This window comes from Engystomops pustulosus, chromosome 5 (assembly GCF_040894005.1).
Source record: "Engystomops pustulosus chromosome 5, aEngPut4.maternal, whole genome shotgun sequence".
NCBI lineage: Eukaryota > Metazoa > Chordata > Amphibia > Anura > Leptodactylidae > Engystomops > Engystomops pustulosus.
The window spans coordinates 201,412,716-201,438,773 of NC_092415.1; the positions used below are offsets into that span (position 1 = coordinate 201,412,716).

The window sequence follows — 26,058 nt, forward strand, 5'->3', positions numbered from 1 at the left end:
ACTGCCCCCTATGTACAAGAATATAACTACTATAATACTGCCCCCTATGTACAAGAATATAACTACTATAATACTGCCCCCTATGTACAAGAATATAACTACTATAATACTGCCCCCTATGTACAAGAATATAACTGCTATAATACTGCCCCCTATGTACAGGCATATAACTACTATAATACTGCCCCCTATGTACAGGAATATAACTACTATAATACTGACCCCTATGTACAAGAATATAACTACTATAATACTGCCCCTATGTACAGGAATATAACTACTATAATACTGCCCCCTATGTACAGGAATATAACTACTATAATACTGCCCCCTATGTACAGGAATATAACTACTATAATACTGCCCCCTATGTACAAGAATATAACTACTATAATACTGCCTCCTATGTACAAGAATATAACTACTATAATACTGCCCCCTATGTACAAGAAAATGACTACTATAATACTGCCCCCTATGTACAAGAATATAACTACTATAATACTACTCCCCTATGTACAAGAATATAACTACTATAATACTACTCCCCTATGTACAAGAATATAACTACTATAATACTGCCCCCTATGTACAAGAATATAACTACTACAATACTGCCCCCTATGTACAAGAATATAACTACTATAATACTGCCCCCTATGTACAAGAATATAACTACTATAATAGTGCCCCCTATGTACAAGAATATAACTACTATAATAGTGCCCCCTATGTACAAGAATATAACTACTATAATAGTGCCCCCTATGTACAAGGATATAACTACTATAATAGTGCCCCCTATGTACAAGAATATAACTACTATAATACTGCCCCCTATGTACAGGAATATAACTACTATAATACTGCCCCCTATGTACAAGAATATAACTACTATAATACTGCCCCCTATGTACAGGAATATAACTACTATAATACTGCCCCCTATGTACAAGAATATAACTACTATAATACTGCCCCCTATGTACAGGAATATAACTACTATAATACTGCCCCCTATGTACAGGAATATAACTACTATAATACTGCCCCCTATGTACAAGAATATAACTACTATAATACTGCCCCCTATGTACAGGAATATAACTACTATAATACTGCCCCCTATGTACAAGAATATAACTACTATAATACTGCCCCCTATGTACAAGAATATAACTACTATAATACTGCCCCCTATGTACAGGAATATAACTACTATAATACTGCCCCCTATGTACAAGAATATAACTACTATAATACTGCCCCCTATGTACAGGAATATAACTACTATAATACTGCCCCCTATAATAACCCTTGATGTGTTACCTGATATGTAGTCAGCACATGGGATAGCAGGTTACATCTGCTGGCTCTCAGTAGATCGACCTTTTCACAGACGTCGGTTTTCAGTCTATCAAAAGCATTTTTGGTGTGTCGCACTTGTGCCTGGACCTGATGGAATAAGCCAAAACTGCACATAAATATAGAGGAGCTAATCATGTGAATGGGGGTAGAGCTGTGGAATGGCGTCTATGGTGTGCATTCTGGCATTGTAGAAGATTGGTGGGATCTGAAGTATCGGAACCAATTGACCTGATGTGATCAAGAACACTTTGTTTTAAACTCATTTGGTCGTATTTACGCCTATACAAGGGTCATAGACGCTTGTGTGCTTAGAAAGTGTCAAGACTCTTGCGCGGGCAGTTTTACCCCTCCACAAAAGCCTGAGGTGTCTAAAAACAAAACAGAGTTACCCTGTACTTGCCGGGCAATGAGGATGGCAGCACTCTCTGCAGCTCCAGACATCTCCTGACACATGGGCACTGGAGAGGAGGCGCAGGAGCTGAGGTGTCGAGGCTGTTGCCGATCTGCTCTGTAGGTTCCTTGTATGCCCAGGGCTATGACTTCCCCTGGGAATCATGTGGTTGGGTCATAATGGGTGGAGCTAGCCTAAGCCACACCCCTCCAAATGTCGACTATATAGGCTGCACAGCCAGAAGTCCCACAGGGAAGCGTGGCCTGCACTCTGTGGGCCGCAAGCAAGGGGCACGCGATCCCTTGTCTATGACCTATCTGCTGACACTGCGAATAGGGAGGGACTGCCTGGACAGCAAAGATGGGCAGGAATAGGTCCTGAGCCATCTTTTGAGGTGCACTGCCCCTATCCCAAATGGGAAATATTGGGGTCGCGAGTTAGACTGTTAGCTCACAGTCCCATAACACGGTCGTGTCCATGAGGGGTGAGGTATATACCAAATCCAGTCCGTATTCTGTGGTAACAACCTGTAGTGACGCCGAGTTCTCCGTGTTTTGAACCCGCATCTGACTTATCGCTCAACGATTCCAACTGGTCCGTCCCTGACCTCAGGTTTAAAGGCCTCAACCAGCCAATTGTCATCCAGGAGAAACTGACGATAAAATCAATTTCTCTTGACCGATCTGTCTCCGTCCGCCATACGTTTTTAATGGATTCTCGTGAACTAGAGAGATCAGTGACAAACACTAAATTCCATTTACCCCCATTAAACTACTCGGTGGGGGATGAAATGTCCTCTTTAGAATTCCCTCCATTATGTGCAATTTTAACCAAATTAAAAAAAAAAAAATAAGGCAAATAGGACTCTTCTCACCCCTTTTTCAGGAGACTAGTCAAGTTTAGTGGTTACAGGGGGAAGCGTCACTTCAGAACTCCCCACCTTTTATTCCATAGCACCCAACATAACATGCTGCTGGTGTCATTTTAAAGATACGAAACTCATCTTCCAGACGACATCAGGTTTATGGTTACAGAACCAAAGATACAGACAGCTAAAGACATAAAATTTAAAATGAAAGCTGCAGGAGATAGAGGGCGTTACAGAGGAGGTGTGGAAGGAGGACCTCTCTAGGATTCCTACGGTCTGACATGTGGCAATAATCGTACAGTTTTAGTTTTTGAACCTTGGAGTGCCCTGCCGTCTCTTTTTTTTTGGACTTGGATGGACTATTTGTCACAGTTCTAGGCTTTGCATCCGAGCATCTCATGTTCAGTCACAAGTTCTGCTGTTTTAATATATATACACACATTTACACATTTTTATTAGTTTTTATACAAGGACCACATGTGCACTATTGAGGTGTCCCTTAATATTAAACACAGGGGGGTACCAACTATTTATACTGCACAGGCCGTGTTGCAGAGAACGGGCCATCGCTTGGACACCAAAGGTCTGCGGTGTCCGGTGGATCCAGTAGATTTTTTTGCAGATGTTCTGGGGGGGGGAGGGGGGGGGGGGGTTCCATTGCTGCAAAAATTTAGGGGCTAAAAACTTTGATCTACTCGAGAAACTTTTGGAGGTTGATATCCCAGTGTCACCGCTGGTTGGTATATTGGGAAATGTATCCGAGCTCCACATCACAACGGCTCAAAAATTGACTACACTTAGATATTATATAAAAGGCAAAGAAATTGGTGACGTCACGCGGGTTAGACGCATCTCCTCCCAAATTTACAGAGCTAATCACGTCATCAGCACGGAAAAGTACAATGTAGGCGAGACAATATGAAGAAGTTCTGAAAACAGCGGCGGTAGCATCTTCTTACACCTGGTCTGCCGTGATGTGGCGATGCTCCTGTAGTCATGGGGGTCTGCAGGTTGCTTATAGTGCTGGTGATGAATGTAGCATGCATTATATATATATATATATATATATATATATATATATATATATATATATATATTTCAAAAAAAATTCTAAAATATTAATAAAAATTACTTTATTAAAAAGAAAAGCAATGAAAGCTGCATATAAAAGATCCAGTTCCCGTCCGTTTTTTTTTAATAGGACATTTACCACCAGGATGAAGGGTTGTAAACCATGCCCACTGACACTGGTGTGTGCTGCACATATATGGATCTGGAGCCCCTCAGGCTCATTTGCATAATTCTGAAAGCCTTATTTTCTTAAACCAAGGGCATAGGAAGCTTAAAGAAGGGCAGATCTTGCCAGAGGGGGGCGCACACCAGTATGTCAGTGTGCTTGCTTAATCCTGGTGGTAAAATGTCCTTTAAATGGCTTATATGTCAAGTTCTGTAGCCTCAAGCCTGGTTTAAGTGAAAAGTTTCTGATCTGTAATATAGCACCAGCAGCATGTCTCTAGGTGCTAAAGAACCATAGATAATTTGCCCGACTATGGGGAAGATTTTATAGAGGAAAACGTATGAGATTTTATATAAAAGGAGGAATTCTAGAAAGAATATTTCATCCCTGACCTGAATGGGCTGGTAGGTTAGGGGGGGGTAAAACCGGGTAACAGGTTCACTTTAAGGGAAGCCAAGTGATGGGAGGCATAAAGTTGGACTAGACATTTTCAACTACTCCAAACCCATCAGTGAGTACTAGTGATTCTAATCACCTGGTGGAGCCTAGGACATCTTTTAGACACTTTTTAATCAGGTCTCTTTATACTGCGCCACATTTCTTATGCCGCAGCAGAAGACTTTCTACTGTAACTTTTAGACGGTTTTAGTTTCGGTCTCTCGCCATCAACATTAGAAAAGGACGATATGGCACAAGCTGCTTATCCTCCCCCCGTAACGTCCCTACAAGCACAAGGACGGCACAAATCCAAAAATCACTCAGCAGTGAACGTCCTGGCACGGGGGCAGCCGGCGCCGCACCAGTCTCATGTAAAATCGAATCATGGACGTGCGATGCCAAGTGCTGTGTGACCAAATGTTCCTGTGAGGAGGACCGGCTGCCCAAGCGATGGGGGGGGTCCATGGAGTGACCCTTTCCTGGCACACAATCCCCACACGAAGAGAGAAGTGACCTTGAAAGAGCGCCCCCTGTAGAGAGTGCGGTCACGTAGATGATGGACCATGGGGGGGGGGGGGGGAAGACGCTACTAACCTATGGCAGATTATAATGGGAAGGGCTACATAAAGCGGGAATATATCGGCTTCTCTCTACTCACATTATACTACAGATTAGGACTGGACTGTAGCCTCACATTAGCAGGATTTCCAGATTATTAAAACAACCCAGGTTGGTTTGTCCAATCAAATATGCTGGTAGTCCGTAGCTCGCATCCCATAGTCATCAGCAGCCAGAGGCCGAGTGCCCGTGTAACGTTCTTGTAGAGTGACCCTTGGCTTCAAATGAAATCCCATTGCTACTGTGACAGCCAATTCACAATGTGGGATTTGTGAAAGGGTTAATGGCCCACCCTAGTGGCAGATACGCATTACCCTCTCTGTGGCGAAGGATTATTGCCAAAATGTCCAAAGACTGACACAAGCTTCAGCGATGTGACCGGTCGTATAACACCGCGCCAGGCAGACGCATCCCTCGTCTGTCACATGACCTGTAATTTCTCCGGTAATTCGCACTCCTCTGGGGTGACCTCCAATTCCCTCTCCTGAATAATTGAGCAGATGAAGAGGCATCTCGGAGGGAGAGGCATCAATCTGCGAGCGCTGACGTCATCCCTTTCTATATATAAACCTGGCGCTCCATCAACGCACCTACGAGCAGAGAGGACTGAGCTCATGTGTGTGGGGGGGGGGGTCCGGCACCTCCATGTCTGCTGCCAGTCATCATTCACACCCCCCTATCAGCCTGCAAACTCCTGCTCTTATGGGAGTGATCTCCATCACATAGCTGCTGCACTACGACGACTCTCAGCATGCAAAACTACGACGACTCTCAGCATGCAAAACTACGACGACTCTCAGCATGCAAAACTACGACGACTCTCAGCAGCCCCAAAAGCTGCACAGCCAAAAACTTGGGGGACCACTGCCTTAGCATTCTGTATTACACCAGTCATAAGTTTCCCAAATTTCCCGTTTTCACATTATTTCGGCTCTATAACACATTCTCTTCCAAAGCTAAATTTAGCAGGACCAATGAGCAGTGCATTGTGGGAGCTCAGATGGAAGCTGTAGTATGATCAGGACCTCCAGAGATGATGTATGGGGCCAAATAGAGAAAATCTACAAGAGAAGACTCTAGGCCGCCATCGCCACCTGCTGTCCACATTGCAGAACGCAGACGCTTAGAAACTTGTCTGGACTGAATAATTTATGGATGAGAGAATTGGAGGCGCCAAGATACTCAGAAATGTCTGGTTGTAGATACGAATACTACAGCAATGTCTATGAATAGTAATGATCATGTAAAAGCCCGGGTGGTGCGGCTGCACAGCAGGCCTGACTCTAAGCCCGATTTTACACATTACAAATTAAAGGGCCATCAAACTTGAAGATGTAACATATTGCTCTCCGTTATCAGCCAGTTGAAGAGGTGCTGACCTTGCCACGATCTGCACCTACGGTCAACAAACATCTATAGCCATGCACACAGCAAGGTGAACCTTGACATGACCCGACTAGTGACTGCACAAATCCAACAGAAATATCTCAATATCACGAGACCGATTACTAAAATGCCTAAAAATATAACAAAGAAGAGAAACCTTGTACAACTCTAAATCCCCTGCATGAATAAAGCCGACTTATACAATCTCTGCTGCCTGCAGGCACCACTAGGGGGAGCATTTTTTTTTTCAACAGGAGCAATTAATGGGGGCAACAAAGTTACTTTCTTCTAGAAACACTGTTGCGCCCCTTGACCTGTTCTGTGTAACACGGCAGCTCGGTTCTGACGGAGCTCAGCTGCCGCACCACACACGTCGTGTGGACTACATTCACTTCTATGAGGCTGCAGACAATCGTGGTCCCACCAGCACCATAGATGCACCACATTTGTACACCCCCGTTTCATTCGCAGGGGGACTTGATTACCCAGTTCTATTGAGTTTAGGGGATTGCAGTGATCGGACCACCTTCCTGTAAGGTTGGACCACTGCCGATACACCGGAATATCATATTTGGGGTGTATGCAGACATCACCTTTCTGAATTTCTCCATCTGTTTGTATATATCCGGGTCCAGCTCCTGGGAGACGTCTTTCATCCACAGCAGGACACCTCGATATTCGGTCCTGGCCTGCTCCATCCTGTTGACGGTCAGCCAGCAGTCAGATATTGCTCGGTAGCGGAAGGTCTCCACCTCCTGATAAAGGCGCGATAATGGACTCCTGAGAGCCAACCTGCAGGAGGCACAGAGGGGATTAGAGACTTGTCAGTGTGAACATGCGGATGCTATATACCTACAGATCGCATCTAATTTGACCCCCTTATATTTTTATATACCCCCCATTTTTTTCTAAGCTTCCATCACAGCTTTTTTGCCTCATAATTTTTCTGTGTTCCCTTCATCTTTCTATGTTGCTAAGAGGGACACCCCCCACTATCATCAGTACTCCCATATCTCTGGTGGGCAATGAGGGATAAGCTCCCAGCTACAACACCCCCCACTATCATCAGTATTCCCATATCCCTGGTGGGCAATGAGGGATAAGCTCCTAGCTATGACACCCCCCAATATCATCAGTATTCCCATATCCCTGGTGGGCAATGAGGGATAAGCTCCAGCTACAACACCCCCCACTATCATCAGTATTCCCATATCCCTGGTGGGCAATGAGGGATAAGCTCCCAGCTACAACACCCCCCACTATCATCAGTATTCCCATATCTCTGGTGGGCAATGAGGGATAAGCTCCAGCTACAACACCCCCCACTATCATCAGTATTCCCATATCCCTGGTGGGCAATGAGGGATAAGCTCCTAGCTACAACACCCCCCACTATCATCAGTATTCCCATATCCCTGGTGGGCAATGAGGGATAAGCTCCCAGCTACAACACCCCCCACTATCATCAGTATTCCCATATCCCTGGTGGGCAATGAGGGATAAGCTCCAGCTACAACACCCCCCACTATCATCAGTATTCCCATATCCCTGGTGGGCAATGAGGGATAAGCTCCTAGCTACAACACCCCCCACTATCATCAGTATTCCCATATCCCTGGTGGGCAATGAGGGATAAGCTCCAGCTACAACACCCCCCACTATCATCAGTATTCCCATATCCCTGGTGGGCAATGAGGGATAAGCTCCAGCTACAACACCCCCCACTATCATCAGTATTCCCATATCCCTGGTGGGCAATGAGGGATAAGCTCCTAGCTATGACACCCCCCACTATCATCAGTATTCCCATATCCCTGGTGGGCAATGAGGGATAAGCTCCTAGCTACAACACCCCCCACTATCATCAGTATTCCCATATCCCTGGTGGGCAATGAGGGATAAGCTCCCAGCTACAACACCCCCCACTATCATCAGTATTCCCATATCCCTGGTGGGCATCGAGGGATAAGCTCCAGCTACGACACCCCCCACTATCATCAGTATTCCCATATCCCTGGTGGGCAATGAGGGATAAGCTCCAGCTACAACACCCCCCCACTATCATCAGTATTCCCATATCTCTGGTGGGCATCGAGGGATAAGCTCCAGCTACGACACCCCCCACTATCATCAGTGCTCCCATATCTCTGGTGGGCAATGAGGGATAAGCTCCCAGCTACAACACCCCCCACTATCATCAGTATTCCCATATCCCTGGTGGGCAATGAGGGATAAGCTCCTAGCTATGACACCCCCCACTATCATCAGTATTCCCATATCTCTGGTGAGGGGATGAGCTTTCAGCTCTAATGTTAGTTCCACACTCTTGGAATCCTGGAATCCTGTGAGTCAGTATAGTATTAAGTGGAGAGACAGGACACATGCTCAACCTGCTGCTTCTCCTGCAAACTTTATACGACCCCTTGTATTATGCAGAACAATTATAAATCCGTGGACACCCTCTTTTGGTTAAAGGGTTCCCACTACAACATTCTTTATCCAATTAATATTTTTAGATGAAGACTCCTGTCATCATCCACTCACAATGACAAGTCTTCTTAATCCCAGCAGCACCTTCCACCACCCCACTTACCTCTGTTGTGAGGAGAAGCAGAGGGCTTTCCCCGTGGCCTGCATGATTTTTCCAGCCCTCGTTTTATCCTGAGATCCTTGGGAACGGAGAAACTTTCCCAGTTCATTCTCTTCTTGGGATAAAACTACAGGAAAAGAGAAGAGGTGGAAAAATTATTTAGAACTGGACAAGAAAAATAAATAAATAAAAAAGTGCATGAGTGGTATGCAAGCTGAAACTACAACCCCCAGCATGCACGGCTTGCCGGAGATCATATCATACGCGGATGAGAAGCTCATGATAAGTAAATGGAAATAAAATAATAAAATCTATGTTGGGGTGAAGTGTCTGGCTGAATGCTCTCCCTGTGGTCATGAAAACAGGGGCCATACGTGACCATGTACATACTGGATACAGATATAGGACATTTACTGGTCCTAGATGTCCCACAGAAGTGAATGAGATGCAGGTCTAGCTTTATTCATATAGGGAACTTTTAAGGACTTGTGGTCCCTGTTCCTGTGACAAATGGGGATCCCAGTGGTCGCATACCCCAGGGGATGCATCATTTGTTGCTCAATCTCTTTGAAAGGCATGGAGACTCATCACTATACAGAAGGACACATTAATCCTTAGAAGCAACACAGCTCAGTCAGTACATATGTTCTCCTATTCATATGTTCAATCAAACAAAATGGATCAGCACAAACAGAAGAGGCCTCTGCTATACACTGCTGGTGTGTAAGGCTTTGATAAATCTTAGGAAAGTGCATTGCTTAATTCATCCACCAGGGGGGTGGGGGCAATGTCTGCATTGTATAACCCAGTAGTATATATATGTAATAACTTACAACAAATCCTCTTCTGGTACTGCTCAATAACCTTCAGCAGCTCCATACACGTCCGCTGGATCGAATGGAAGAGCTGGAAAAACAAAAGGAAAAAAAAAATGTAGCAAGATATAGATATATAACACTGCATTGTCATGTGCAGATTCCTCGCCAACATCGTGGTTCACTGTTCTCCATTACAGCATTTATCAGGTTCTGATCCGGAGTTATAGTCAGTATTATAATCCAGAGCTGCAGTGAAAATCCTACAGACATCAAAGCTGAACTTGTCCTCCATTACTAAACTGTGCAGTGGGGGTCATTGTTACTAAAGTAATTGTTACTAGTAATGTAAGGTGAGTCAGTGAATATGTCACACGCAATGTCATGGCTACGGATCGGTTCTGTATCAGAACAGGAAATCCCAAGGATGTTCTCTATTTACCTTGGACAGAGATTTTCTCAAAGTCAACAAGCAAAGCCCTGAAATAATGAATCACAGACAGCACATGAGGCACGCCCGGCCCCGCATGTACCCCAAAAACCACACACATGATGTGCAGAAGTTACTTATAGGTACTGGGCCTATAGAGAGGTCATCAGTATCAATTAGATGGAAAATCCCTTTAAGGCTAGAATGATTTGGCAAGCTCTGTCTAACGCTGCATAATCTGTCAGTGCTATATAAAGAAATTATTATTAGAATCACATCAAAGAGTCTGTTGTAAGGATATATCGGGGATCCTACAACAGAGGTCAGCTGTGTATCCCACCGTTTGCTCAAACAATGGGGTACAACCTCTAGTTTGGGCTCCTCCCCCTTAGAAAGCGGAAGGATGAGTAAACATTGAAGTTACCAGTCATTGGTCGCTGGTGTCGCATCACCAGAGAAACACCCACCGTGTTCTCTCAGTGGAGGCCGGAGGTAGGTGCATGTAGCAGGATGATATTACACAGACTGCTTTGTGTTTCCATCAAGTGTTTTCTGCAGTATGTGATGTATACTGTGCAGACAGAGGCAAAAAAAAGGACACCCCCACCTGCCAGTAAACGTCTATGAACCTGTTCAGAATATGTGCTGAGGACGTGTCCAAAAGACACATGAGAAAATGCAGCCAACCAATAATGTATCAACCAACCACCTACCTCCAGTTTAGCATCGAGGTCGGAGTCGGAGGCCACCACGTGCTCATCTTCCTTCTTCCCAGTGACTTTTATCAGCGTCTGCTTGGTCTTCCAGTACTTCTGCTGCATCTTATTCACCACAGACTTGTCCTGACCCTGAGCGTAGCGGTCGTAGAACTCCCTGGAGTAATGACTGGGAGAAATAGGGGGTCAAAACTGATTAGAGAGAGTCACATGGGTGCAAATAATAAAAGTTATCAAACACACAAAATCTGACATCATACCCCTGTACAATGCTATATTACAGCCCAGGGTAAGAGTTGAATTGGTTTCACAGGCTTTAGCCCCCAGAATCCTCACCAAGTAGCTGATGTGAGGTAGAAACAGACGTCTTTGTCCGGATCGTAGTGGCTACTCCAAGTCATTGCGCTCTCCGATGAGCTTTTAGGGATCCTCCGGACACGTAGTAGCTACACTAGTGTGCACAATCTGTAGCGTGCACCCCCACCGATCACCTGTTACTGACTCCTGGGTGCCTCCAGGTGCCTAGAGATAAGCAGCATACAGCACTGTGCTATATACTAATACGGAGGAGTGTTGTGTACCCTTATCCTACCGGCTATCGGATAACGGGTGACATCTCATGCCCTCCATGCATTGTACACCTTAATATGCCCATGATGGGGATGACAGCTACAGGTCTGGGATGCGATGTGGTTGCCGACCACAAGTCTTCAGCGCTCAAGCTCGTTAATAGTTCCAACAATGGGTGAACCTGGGCGACTCCTGCACCCCGAGGAACACAGCATAGAGCATTGTGCGCCCATATAACCCGATAAGAAACTATGGTAAGGAGTCTGTGATGCACAATGGTGGCCGCCTGTGACTTGCTAATCTATATGTTGCTCCGCTGGCGTCAATAGTGGGTAAACCTGGGGGAAAGCTACAAGGAAGGAGGGGGGTTATGACCAGGAGGCCCATATATATTAGGATTTTGTTGATAGATCAATGATACACAATGGTGGTGCCCATGACTTGGTGATATGACAATATGCTGCTCCAACTATATCAACTATGGGCGATAGCTGTAGGGTGAATTCTGCCATCTGCTGGAACACAGTGCACCCATATACCCCCATAGTCCCCATATAGAAATGGGCGCGTGATGTACAATGGTGCACGATGGCGGCTGTCTGCAACTTAGTGATCAATAGACATCAAAGATGGGCTGTAGGGAGACTTCAGCCGTCTGCTGGAACACATTATAGAGCAGTGGTGGAGAACGCATGTTAGGGGTGCCAGAGGTGGCCTCAAGGCCTCCTCCTGCTGCCCAAGGAAGTCCAGGATGTGCGAGGACCGGGGACAGAGATGGATTATCATTGGAGATCCCACTCTCTGCCCCATTTTCCCTGTTTGGGGGACCCTGGACGGAAGATACAGTAGATTCGATCTACTGTATTGGTGTCCTCAGGATGCCAATACGATTGAGAGCTGGGACAGAGCAAGGACCAAAAGGACCCATAGACCTGAAGGAATCTGTGCGCCCTAAATCCATGATGAGTCTTTGAGTCCATAGGAGATGGCTGAAGGGCAACATCTAGTGTCTGCAACACCACCATAGAGGATTGTGATATGGATCACACATACAAGTTACTCACAGGCGCATTATGCCCCCATGTGCCACCACGGAGGAGGCGGTGCAACTTATTTAAGGCTCCATGACATATAACGGGAACTGCCCGTGACCTGGTGATCAATTTGCTTCTCTATGGATGTCAACAATGGGCAAACCTGGATGATGCCACTGGGTAACTTCTGGAACACATCATAGAGCATTGTGCGACAATACAGCATGGAGGGCTCTGTGCGACCTGAGTACATGATGAGTCCATGCTGCACAAAAAATGGTTGACCTGGTAATAGATCCATGATGTACAATGGTGGCTGACAAGGACTTGGTGATCAATGTGCTGCTACATGGGCATCAGCAATGAGAAAATCTTGGCAACAGCTGTATGGTGACTTCTGGCGTGTTCTGGAGTACATCATAGAGCAGTGTGCAGCCATATATCACCACGTGGGAAGCTGTGTGACAAGGTATTGGGTCCATGATGCACAATGGTGGCTGCCCATGACTTAGTGATCAATGTGCAGCTATACAGGCATCAGCAATGGGCGACAGCTGTACGGTGACTTCTGCAGCACAGCATAGAGCAGTGTGCAGCCATACACAGAAGCTGTGTGCCCTGGTAATAGGTCCATTACGCACAATGGTGGCCAACAAGGACTTGGTGATCAATGTACAGCTACACGGGCATCAGCAATGGGTGACAGCTGTCGTGTGCTGGAGCACATCATAGAGCAGTGTGCAGCCATATACCACCACAGATCTCTATGGTAAAGGGTCCGTCGGGTGACAGCTGTACGGCGGCTTCTTCCATACGCTAGATACCAACATAGAGCAATGTGCAGCCATATCCCCCTATAGAGGACTGTAAAGGCCTCCTTAAAGGCGATGGCGCCCACCTGCACCCGGCCAATCCCATCTGGCGCTCCAGGATAATCGCTGCAGGTCACCAGCGCCAAATATTATCACCTAAATGACTAAAATATCACATAAATAAGACATTTTATACAAATCTGACAACATCCCCCCCATATATGTGCAGGTGACAGCACACAGATAACACGGAGGAATACTCACTAGTTGTGTCGGTCCATCCTTCACCTTCTCGTCACGGAGCTGAGGGAGGAAACAGAGCAGAGTGAGGGGAGCGCCCCGTCATGTCAGCGCTGACGCAGTTGTTATAGAAACGCCATAGTGTACGGATATTACATACGAGGATGGAAATCGATCGGCGCGCATGCGCGGCACGGCGCCGGCCTGTAGAAGCTGAGCGTCACTATCACCTCCGACGTCTCCCTGATGCGCGTGCGCAGTTTAGGGTTATAAACCGTAAGGGGGAATAGCCGGGGCGCATGCGCAGGAAGCCTAGCTGCGTTACTAGAGTCCGGCCGGCAGGTGTCGCCTTGTCTGGGTGCTGGGAGATTATAATAGGGAGACGCTCATAATCCAAAGGTGATTATTAATAATGGAAAAAACATAATAATTAATGCATAAAGATAATAATCATCATATAGAAGGAGAAGCCGCTGTACCCAAGAGCTCACAGTCTAAAGCGCTAGCGTATTACGTGCAGATTACATAGGTATTATGCCTAACATAATATTGTAGAAGTAAATAGGATCCTGTAAATCACATGTAGAGGGCAGAGATTTTATTTTTACAATGAGGAAATCGATAAAACACGTCTAGTTTTTTTTCATTCACTGCGTCAGATTCCATACAGATGTTCATTAAAGGGGTTTCAAGTTTCATACAAACTTTTTTTGTTCTTCACTAGCTTGTTTTTCCCTTCCCGGGTGCTCAGGGGTTAAAGTAATGAATTTGGTCTGTGGGACCTGGGGAAGCAGTGACTTTACACTGCCTTATGCTGATGCTCTGACTGTAAAGACTCTGCTTCCAGGTCCCTCAGAGCAGATGAATCATCAAGTGTGGAGAAACCAGGAAGGGGGAAGCACATTGCTAAATCCCGTCATTCAGACCTTTATATTCCCCAGATAATCCCTTAAAGGCAATGACTCACCTTGATTTTTTTAAATTTTTTTTGCAGATCATGAAGATGGATGCTTAAAACGGTTTTCCAAAAATCCTAAACTAAAGGGGCAGATTTATCAAACTTTGAAGCTTATCAAGAATGTGCTTAATGGCAGCCAATTACTGCCTCCCTTTAAAATATTCATGAGCACTGGTAAAATAAAAGCTGAGCTATGATTGCTTGCCACGGGTACCTAAGCACATTCTTAGGGTGATGCCACGCATGGCGTTTTGAAACCAGTTTTGGTCCGTTTTTAAGCAGTCCCTTAAAAAAACGCATCCGTTTTTGACAGGTTTTACCAATTATCTTAAATAAAACTGGTCAAAAAACGGATGCGTTTTTTTAACGGACTGCTTAAAAAAGGACCAAAAACGATTTCAAAACACCACGTGTGGCATCACCCTGTTAGGCAGCTTGATAAATCTGCCCCAAAGTGTAGGAGTCTGCAGGGAAATCGGATCCCCCCCCCCCCCTACGCTTGAGGATTTGATTTTAAAGTCACATTTGCATATTGTTAAGCTGAAAAATCAGGTTTATCCTTTAACATGTGTTTCCTGTTCTTTGTGTCTGCATTTTTTTAAGTAAGTTTTGTTTGGGATTGGTGACCACTAGCGGTCTGACAGATGGGACCCCCCAGCCATTAGCAGAACAGGGGACCACAGTCCCCATTCGATGCCCGATACTGCATAGGACATCCGACATTAGAGCGCAGGCTATTACAGGCTGGTCCCAGAAGTCCTATAGAGTATAATGCAGCTCATGGGGCTTGTAGTATCTCGTGGCAGCCAACAATCAGACCTGGAAGTGGTATAATGATAAAACCTCTTCAAAGGGAACCCATCAGCAGTTTGCACCTAACAAAGTTATAGTCAGTGCTAGGTATTGACGCTGTTGAGTTGTCTAATCAGACCTTTGTGTATGCTGTTAGTAGCAGCAGGACTGTGAAATATGGATTTCTATTCCAGGATTGTAGCTTCAACAAGTGCCCTGTATCCTCACACTGCTGTGCTCTGTGCTCTTTGCAGTTAGTGTTAGGTATTGTTCCTGGAGAAATGTGTAATCAGACCTTCATCATAGTCCTGCTGCTATTAATAATATAGACAAACATATCATTCCACATCTCTACAGGGACACTACCCAACACTGAATGCACAGAGCACAGAGCACAGCAGTGTGAGGACACACCCCCAGTGCACTTGGAGAAGCTACAATCCTGGAATATAAATCCATATTTCACAGTCCTGCTGCTACTAACAACATGTGGATTACACAGCTCAGCAGGGACAGCACATGGCATTGGCTGCAGCTTTGTAAGGTCGGGTTCTCTTTAAGGTTGTAGTTTAAAACATGTTCTGATACTCAACATCAAAACTTCTCTGCGATTACAGAGAAACCAAAGTTATGGTTTTTTTTTTTCATTTTCTTCTTTTTCATAAATAAATACTTTAAAAATCACCGCTTTCTACACTATCACTTATCTCCAATTAAACTATAGTGTCACTCGGTGCGGTCAGGTTATACGTGTGTGCAGAGCCGCATTATCTGCGCCTGATCCCTGCGTGGCCGCTGCAGCCCAATGAGCAGGTGTCCGACATGACGTGGATCTCCCAGGATTGTGTGTACTGCGGGCAGGTCCTGGAGATACACCTCACCCTGCCCGTCACATGTATGTACAATACTACCGCTACCCCATGCAGCACTGGGAGGCAGCCATACATTGTGTGCCTTCATACAGCACCTGCATATAGTGCTCACATAATACTGCCATATACAGCACACACAGCACCACCATATAGTGCTTACATAATACTGCCATATACTGCACACACAGCACCACCATATAGTGCTCACATAATACTGCCATATACCGCACACACAGCACCACCATATAGTGCTCACATAATACTGCCATACACCGCACACAGAGCACCACCATATAGTGCTCACATAATACTGCCATATACCGCACACACAGCACCACCATATAATGCTCATATAATACTGCCATATACCGCACACACAGCACCACCATATAGTGCTCACATAATACTGCCATATACCGCACACAGAGCACCACCATTTAGTGCTCACATAATACTGCCATATACCGCACACACAGCACCACCATATAGTGCTCACATAATACTGCCATATACCGCACACAGAGCACCACCATTTAGTGCTCACATAATACTGCCATATACCGCACACACAGCACCACCATATAGTGCTCACATAATACTGCCATATATTGCACACAGAGCACCACCATATAGTGCTAACATAATACTGCCATACATTGCACACAGCACCACCATATAGTGCCCACATAATACTGCCATACATTGCACACAGCACCACCATATAGTGCCCACATAATACTGCCATACATTGCAGTGACAGCTTTGAATGAAATATGATGATGCTGTACGACGATACTTCAAATTGTCAGGGAAGTTTAGACATAAAATTTGCAACTTTTCGGGCTTATTCTCAAAATTTTATGACACTTTGCACAATTTGATGTGGATCAGATGATCGAGTCCCAGTGAGGCTCCGGTATAGGAAGTGGAGTAACATTACAAGACACAAGTGTTACAAAATGTATCAAATTTTTTGCAACTTTTTAACAAATTTGGTGCATCTTACACCAAATCAGACTCCGGCAAAACGGAGATCTTGGGAAGAATCTCCCTTGAGGAGACTTTGTAGATCACACGATCAGATGACTCATGAGCAAACAAGGAGTTAATGTTGTGCACGGTACACAGAGACGTGTGCAGTGTTTACACGCCGTGGGGAAGGTCTATAAAGTCATTTATCATTTATACCGCCATATACTGCACAGAGGACACTACAGCCACAGGATGAGGGAGAACCTGCTGATCATTGGGTTCCCTGCCGCTCGGACCGGCAGTATTTGACTATTTCGGACAGCGCCACCATTCAGTCCGGGCAACAACCCCCCTGTCACGGTTATCATTGAGGACCCCACCAGTTTGTTATACTTTATCCAGTGGAATTAGAATAAACATCTATAGGAAATCTACCATCAAAATCCAACCTTATAAACCAGGGGAACTTACTCCTAGACGGTGGTAATCGTCTTATATTTGTTGTCCTACCTTCTACAATCAACATTTAAAATTATACTAATGAGTCTAAATGGCTTTAGGGGGGTAGGGGTGTTACCAGAGGCCCTCCATGTGGTAGCTTCACAGGATATTACACAGCAGTTTTGAAGGAGCAGGGAGAAGGGCAAGACAGTGTAACAGCCTGTGAAGCTAGATCACATCAAGGGATGGGGGAGCCATTACGGCTCAATAGAATAATTGTAAACATTGATTTTAGAAGGAAGGAGGCCATGTATAAGAAATATATGAAGATACACAGTCCCGGTGCCTGGATCTAGGAGTAATGTCCCTGGTTTATCAGGATGGATTTTGATGGTAGATTTCCTTCACAGGGGTCTTCTAGAAATTGTGGTACTTACACGGCTTTAGCCTCCATCTTGCGCCACTAGCTACTTCTTCAGCTGCTGTGCCCAAGGCACAATGGGGCACATTTACTAAGGGTCCGTCGGACGCACTTTCGTCGGGTTTCCCGAATATTTCTCTTTTGCCCTGAATTGCCCCCGGGTTTTTGGCACACGTGATCGGATTGTGGCGCATCGCGGCGGCTTGCATGCAACAGAAATTGGGGGCCTTGGCCGTTGGACAACCCGACGGATTCGGACAAACCGAGGAATTTAAAAAGGAAATGTGTTGCAAGATCAAGCACTCACATGCACCAGGACAAAGAAGGTGAACTCCGGCGGACCTCGGCGCACAAGCGACACATGCAGGAACTCGGGCACACGATCTTAGTGAATCGCGCCGGACCCGAATCCTCGTCGGACAACGCACCGCGGGATCGTGATGGGACCGGGTAAGTAAACCTGCCCCATTATATCTAATGTCATGAGGGACATCTAATGGACAAGGAGGCCAAGACCATGGGATCCAGGCCCCCCAAAGGTCTATGGCACCAGTCATGGTGAGGTAAGCACACTGTGTCTCACTGCACCAGGACGGAGATGTTCGGCCACTTTGTAAAATATAGGACATGTAATTATAGAACAGCCAATGTATCCCTGCAAGGGCGCCAGCCAATGTATCCCTGCAAGGGGTGCCAACCATCGTACATCTGCAAGGGCGCCAGCCAACGTACCTCTACATCTATGAAAACTTTAAGCCCCTCGTCATGTGATTGTCCTATAAAAATCAGTTCTCTGATTGGAGTGATATTTGCATTTTCCAATTAAAGTGATTTGGCGGCTCATTAATATTCTATAGTATCCATAATGTAACTCATTGATACCAGAGGGCACCCAACATTCTGCATCCCCAACAATCAGCTGATTCTGTCTTCCTCAGGTGCTGGAAGTAACTCACAGAACAAAGCCGGAAGAAGCAGAGCTCCGATCGCTGTGTAGTGGCCAGGTGGGGTTATTGCAGCTCAGCTCCCATTCAGTTTAACACAATATAGAGAAGGGAGCTGTTCTTCTATAACCCCAGTAATGACCTCCCCCTCCCCCGCACTTTATAACGCTGATGATAGACACCCCCTAAATAATGACGGCCATAACAGGAATTACAATATTTCACCTGTAACTATACTTAAAGAGTCATCCAAAGAGAGAACACCCATCATCCAGTGACAGTGGCACCCGGCGCACTCCCCAATAACTTCAATCCTAGTGATACTTACCTTCTCCCGGCTCCCATGCGGTTCCTGTAAGTGGCCATGATACGGATCAGTCTGCAGCAGTCCTGTAATCCTGAGAATGGGACTCAGCAAAACTCTCCAGCGGCCATCTTGATATCATATCCAGTAAACACCTGACACTATTCCGATATTAACTTGCAGGTAATCACTATTTTAGCGATTCCCTAATATTTCCTGCAGCGTACCTCCAACATGGATCATCCCGGTAACACGTAAGAGGTGCAGCGTCACTTTCTCCTTCCCCCGGTCTGTATGTGCACCTGTCCTCACCGCTCTTGTTTGCCCGACTGGCTCGACCACATTGCAGGTGAGATTACACCTGGCGGGACCTTTCCCACACAGTAACATGACTCTTAAAGGGACGGGACACAGCTAATAGGGTGATATATAATGATCTACATAGAGGAATGACCCCCATTACCTTAATATCGGCTGCCTGGGGGGCCACACAGGGCGATGACATCAGGTGGGACGGGTTATATCCCCTGAGCTTATCCTGTGCAGGGGAGGAAGTAGCAGAGTGTATCCCATGCAACGTCAGCTGAGCCTGAGCGCACACTCCTCCTCATATACGCCCAGACTCCGGGTACATACACAGGGAACAGGAGGAGCTGCACAGGAGACTCATACACCTGTCCACAGGTGTGACCATGCAGACTGCAGCCAGTGCTATGTATTGTCCCTGGAGAGATGTGTAATCAGACCTCACACTGCTGTGCTCTGTGCTCTCTGCAGCCAGTGCTATGTATTGTCCCTGGAGAGATGTGTAATCAGACCTCACACTGCTGTGCTCTGTGCTCTCTGCAGCCAGTGTTATGTATTGTCCCTAGAGAGATGTATAATCAGACCTCACACTGCTGTGCTCTGTGCTCTCTGCAGCCAGTGTTATGTATTGTCCCTGGAGAGATGTGTAATCAGACCTCACACTGCTGTGCTCTGTGCTCTCTGCAGCCAGTGTTATGTATTGTCCCTAGAGAGATGTATAATCAGACCTCACACTACTGTGCTCTGTGCTCTCTGCAGCCAGTATTGTGTATTGTCCCTGGAGAGATGTGTAATCAGGCCTCAAACTGCTGTGCTCTGTGCTCTCTGCAGCCAGTGTTATGTATTGTCCCTAGAGAGATGTATAATCAGACCTCACACTGCTGTGCTCTGTGCTCTCTGCAGCCAGTGTTATGTATTGTCCCTGGAGAGATGTGTAATCAGACCTCACACTGCTGTGCTCTGTGCTCTCTGCAGCCAGTGTTATGTATTGTCCCTAGAGAGATGTATAATCAGACCTCACACTACTGTGCTCTGTGCTCTCTGCAGCCAGTATTGTGTATTGTCCCTGGAGAGATGTGTAATCAGGCCTCAAACTGCTGTGCTCTGTGCTCTCTGCAGCCAGTGTTATGTATTTGCAACATCCCCCACCGGGGCCTAGCCCTTTGCGGTGAGGCCTGGAGTCAGCCGGGGCCCGCTGTACCGGAGTGGCTGGCGGTTGCGGCCTAAGCACGCTATTGTCACGGTGCTTGGTACGGGGGAACCGGAGGGCTGTCCTACAGCCTGGCAGGTCTCCAGCAGGGTGGTGTTGGCAAGAAATGATGAGGGAGAGGCTGCTATAGCGGATCTCCCTGGGGCAACCCCTTAATGTCCCGAGTGTGAGTCTCTGGGTGATGGACAGGGTGCCGGTGATGAAGGCAGGGGTAGTAGCAGGGACCAGACGGAGGCAGAGGTTGAACAGAAACACTTAGGCCTCTTGCACACTAGCGTTGCGTTTCACGTCAGGGTGCAATGCGTGAAAAACTGACGTTTTTGCTGCGTTTTTGTTTCATTTTTGTTCGCGTTTTTTTGCGTTTTCGGTGCGTTTTTCACGCGCGTTTTTTTAAGTCAATGGGACTTTTTCAAAGGGACCAAGGTTCGGGAATAAAATGTTTTATTTAATTGAAAAATAATGTCTTCTGATAAGTTGCAAACATCTGCGATCTATTCTTCACTGTTCCGCGCGCGTATATTATCTCCCGACAAGTTAGCAGATGTGAAGAACAGTGAAGAATAGAATAAAAACAGTGAACACAGTGAACACAGTGACCACAGGATCATTTAAGATAAAAACACAGTGCAGAACACAGTGCAGAATAGATTACAGATGTTCGGCACATCTGCTTACTTGTCGGGAGATACGCGCGGAGCGGTGCGAACAAAATAGCATGTGAAGAACAATATATATGTGTGTAAAGAACACATTGCAGATGTTTCCATACATCTGCAATGTCTTCTTCACACATATATATTGTTCTTCACATGCTATTTTGTTCGCACCGCTCCGCGCGTATCTCCCGACAAGTAAGCAGATGTGCCGAACATCTGTAATCTATTCTGCACTGTGTTCTGCACTGTGTTTTTATCTTAAATGATCCTGTGTTCACTGTGTTCACTGTTTTTATTCTATTCTTCACTGTTCTTCATTGTGTTTTTTTAATTAAATGATCGTTCGCGAGCAGGGGAAATACTGTTATACTGGTCACCTAGCAACCCTTACGTTTAAAACGCATTGCACTCGCATTGCACTTGCAATGTTTGCGAGTGCAATGCGTTTTTGATACGTCCCCATAGACTTGAATGGGGCGTGAAAAATGCGCGTGAATCGCAAAAATAGAGCATGCTGCGATTTTGACGCGCATGCAAACGAACGCAAGCACGCGCGTGCAAAACAACGCAAATGAAGAAAGACCCATTGAATACAATGGGACAGAGTGCAATGCAAGTTCTGCGCGTCAAATGCACGCGCAGAACTCGCGCGTGAAAAACGCCAGTGGAGAAGGGGCCTTACAGTTCTTTATTGGAACCGCAGGAACCGCAGCAAACGTGCCTTTAACAAGATGGTGGAGTACTGGAGAGGTATTTGGAGGGAGCCACAGGATGTAGTTCACCAGCCTGGATGTATAGGGCAGGCTGGGAGGCAGCTGGGTCCTTAGAGGAGGCTTCAGCTCGGTCCTGGATCTCTTCAGGTATCACCCTTGAAGGTAGGATGATACCCCTTTCCTCACTACACTAACTCTATTCTTATTCTCCACTTCAGGCAGGGGCTAGGCTCTTCCTGCACTGGTCTGGTATGCTAGAGACTCCTGAGCTGCTGCTCAGCTAACTACTCTCTGCTTGCGTCCTGCAGACCCAGAGGGCCTGACTAGGACTGGTCTCTTCTCCCTTCTGGGAGAGACTGCTCTCCTCTCTCTCCTGAGAGAGGCTTCTCTCGGAGTGTTCTCTAGAACATTCCTGGCCAGGGGGTTTTATTACCTCCCTTTGGTCAGGTGGTGGCTGCTCCTCCAATTACCTCTCAGTTCACAGAGACAGGATGTAACACAGATATTGATTGACATTATTACATCACAGATTAACATCTGCCTTGCCAGGCAGGATTAACCACTGCAATTTCCCCTTTGTGATGTGGTGTCAGGTGATGACATTGTTATGGGGCTTATTCGCAAGCACCCACTCGCCATTGCATCGGCGAGGGTGTTGCATATTGTCCCTGGATAGATGTGTAATCAGAGCTCACACTGCTGTGCTCTGTGCTCTCTGCAGCCAGGGTTATGTACTGTCCCTGGAGAGATGTGTAATCATGCCTCACACTGCTGTGCTCTGGGCTCTCTGCAGCCAATGTCATGTATTGTCCCTGGATAGATGTGTAATCAGAGCTCACACTGCTGTGCTCTGTGCTCTCTGCATCCAGTGTTATGTATTGTCCCTAGAGAGATGTATAATCAGACCTCACACTGCTGTGCTCTGTGCTCTCTGTAGCCAATGTCATGTATTGTCCCTGGATAGATGTGTAATCAGACCTCACACTGCTGTGCTCTGTGCTCTCTGCATCCAGTGTTATGTATTGTCCCTAGAGAGATGTATAATCAGACCTCACACTGCTGTGCTCTGTGCTCTCTGTAGCCAATGTCATGTATTGTCCCTGGATAGATGTGTAATCAGACTTCACACTGCTGTGCACTGTGCTCTCTGCAGCCAGTGTTATGTATTGTCCCTAGAGAGATGTATAATCAGACCTCACACTGCTGTGCTCTGTGCTCTCTGTAGCCAATGTCATGTATTGTCCCTGGATAGATGTGTAATCAGACCTTTGTGTATGTTGTTAGTAGCAGCAGGACTGTTATATATGGAATTATAATCCGGCATTGTAACTTCTCCAAGTGCACTGGGAAATGTGTCCTCACACTGCTGTGCTGTGCGCTCTCTGAAGCTGGTGTTATGTATTGTCCCTGGAGAGATGTGTAATCAGACTTCACACTGCTGTGCACTGTGCTCTCTTCAGCCAGTGTAATGTATTGTCCCTGGAGAGATGTGTCATCAGACCTTTGTGTATGTTGTTAGTAGCAGTAGGACTGTGATATATGGATTTATATTCCAGGATTGTAACTTCTCCAAGTGCACTGGGGAATGTGTCCTCACACTGCTGTGCTCTGTGCTCTCTGCAGCTGGTGTTAGGTATTGTCCCTGGAGAGATGTGTAATCAGAACTTTGTGCATGTTGTTAGTAATAGCAGGACTCTGAATTGTAGATTTTTATTCCTAAGGGTTGCAGTGTGTCCTCACACTTCTGTACTCTGTGCACGGAACTGTTTCACAGTCCTTGACATTTGCTTGGAGTGAATGCTGTAGCAGGATCTGAGATTATGTTACTATCACTGAGAACAGAGGGTTATGGAGCAGTGCACAGAACTAAAGCACAACTAGGACACACCATTACCTGCAGCTACCACTTGGGTAGCTGACTGGGGGAGCCACCTAATCAGGTCTATATAAATCAGTAAAATCCCCCTAGTGGTGGTGTATAATCTGTATGTAGTGATCTCCCCCTAGTGGTGGTGTATAATCTGTATGTAGTGATTTCCCCCTAGTGGTGGTGTATAATCTGTATGTAGTGATCTCCTCCTAGTGGTGGTGTATAATCTGTATGTAGTGATCTCCCCCTAGTGGTGGTGTATAATCTGTATGTAGTGATCTCCCCCTAGTGGTGGTGTATAATGTGTATGTAGTGACCTCCCCCTAGTGGTGGTGTATAATGTGTATGTAGTGACCTCCCCCTAGTGGTGGTGTATAATCTGTATGTAGTGATCTCCCCCTAGTGGTGGTGTATAATCTGTATGTAGTGAGCTCCCCCTAGTGGTGGTGTATGATCTGTATGTAGTGATCTCCCCCTAGTGGTGGTGTATAATCTGTATGTAGTGAGCTCCCCCTAGTGGTGGTGTATGATCTGTATGTAGTGATCTTCCCCTAGTGGTGGTGTATAATCTGTATGTAGTGATCTCCCCCTAGTGGTGTTGTATAATCTGTATGTAGTGATCTCCCCCTAGTGGTGTTGTATGATCTGTATGTAGTGGTGGTGTATAATCTGTATGTAGTGATCTCCTCCTAGTGGTGGTGTATAATCTGTATGTAGTGAGCTCCCCCTAGTGGTGGTGTATAATCTGTATGTAGTGAGCTCCCCCTAGTGGTGGTGTATAATCTGTATGTAGTGATCTCCTCCTAGTGGTGGTGTATAATCTGTATGTAGTGAGCTCCCCCTAGTGGTGGTGTATAATGTGTATGTAGTGAGCTCCCCCTAGTGGTGGTGTATAATGTGTATGTAGTGATCTCCTCCTAGTGGTGGTGTATAATGTGTATGTAGTGATCTCCCCCTAGTGGTGGTGTATAATCTGTATGTAGTGAGCTCCCCCTAGTGGTGGTGTATAATCTGTATGTAGTGATCTCCTCCTAGTGGTGGTGTATAATCTGTATGTAGTGATCTCCCCCTAGTGGTGGTGTATAATCTGTATGTAGTGAGCTCCCCCTAGTGGTGGTGTATAATCTGTATGTAGTGATCTCCTCCTAGTGGTGGTGTATAATGTGTATGTAGTGAGCTCCTCCTAGTGGTGGTGTATAATCTGTATGTAGGGATCTCCTCCTAGTGGTGGTGTATAATCTGTATGTAGTGTGCTCCCCCTAGTGGTGGTGTATAATCTGTATGTAGTGTGCTCCCCCTAGTGGTGGTGTATAATCTGTATGTAGTGTGCTCCCCCTAGTGGTGGTGTATAATCTGTATGTAGTGATCTCCTCCTAGTGGTGGTGTATAATGTGTATGTAGTGAGCTCCTCCTAGTGGTGGTGTATAATCTGTATGTAGTGAGCTCCCTCTAGTGGTGGTGTATAATCTGTATGTAGTGAGCTCCTCCTAGTGGTGGTGTATAATCTGTATGTAGTGATCCCCCCTAGTGGTGGTGTATAATCTGTATGTAGTGAGCTCCCCCTAGTGGTGATGTATAATCTGTATGTAGTGATCTCCCCCTAGTGGTGGTGTATAATCTGTATGTAGTGAGCTCCCCCTAGTGGTGGTGTATAATGTGTATGTAGTGATCTCCTCCTAGTGGTGGTGTATAATGTGTATGTAGTGATCTCCTCCTAGTGGTGGTGTATAATCTGTATGTAGTGAGCTCCCCCTAGTGGTGGTGTATAATGTGTATGTAGTGAGCTCCCCCTAGTGGTGGTGTATAATGTGTATGTAGTGATCTCCTCCTAGTGGTGGTGTATAATGTGTATGTAGTGATCTCCCCCTAGTGGTGGTGTATAATCTGTATGTAGTGAGCTCCCCCTAGTGGTGGTGTATAATCTGTATGTAGTGTGCTCCCCCTAGTGGTGGTGTATAATCTGTATGTAGTGTGCTCCCCCTAGTGGTGGTGTATAATCTGTATGTAGTGATCTCCTCCTAGTGGTGGTGTATAATGTGTATGTAGTGAGCTCCTCCTAGTGGTGGTGTATAATCTGTATGTAGTG

General features: G+C 46.0%; 1 protein-coding gene across 3 annotated transcripts in view; it reads right to left on the minus strand.

The window, feature by feature from the left end:
• Positions 1-19,817, minus strand: part of ICA1 (islet cell autoantigen 1) — a 36,799-nt gene extending 16,982 nt beyond the window's left edge. The window contains exons 1-7 of one of the 3 annotated variants that reach the window (XM_072154367.1): positions 19,681-19,817; positions 13,538-13,576; positions 10,855-11,026; positions 9,730-9,802; positions 8,900-9,023; positions 6,900-7,098; positions 1,330-1,455 (exon numbers count right to left, since the gene is read on the minus strand). In XM_072154367.1, the coding sequence (XP_072010468.1) occupies positions 1,330-1,455; positions 6,900-7,098; positions 8,900-9,023; positions 9,730-9,802; positions 10,855-11,026; positions 13,538-13,554 (711 nt within the window). In that variant the 5' untranslated portion in view covers positions 13,555-13,576; positions 19,681-19,817. Of the gene's footprint in view, positions 1-1,329; positions 1,456-6,899; positions 7,099-8,899; positions 9,024-9,729; positions 9,803-10,854; positions 11,027-13,537; positions 13,577-13,673; positions 13,725-19,444; positions 19,552-19,680 lie in introns of those variants that run through there. The other 2 variants (XM_072154369.1, XM_072154370.1) reach the window with 2 other exon arrangements.
• Between the last annotated feature and the right edge of the window lie 6,241 nt (positions 19,818-26,058).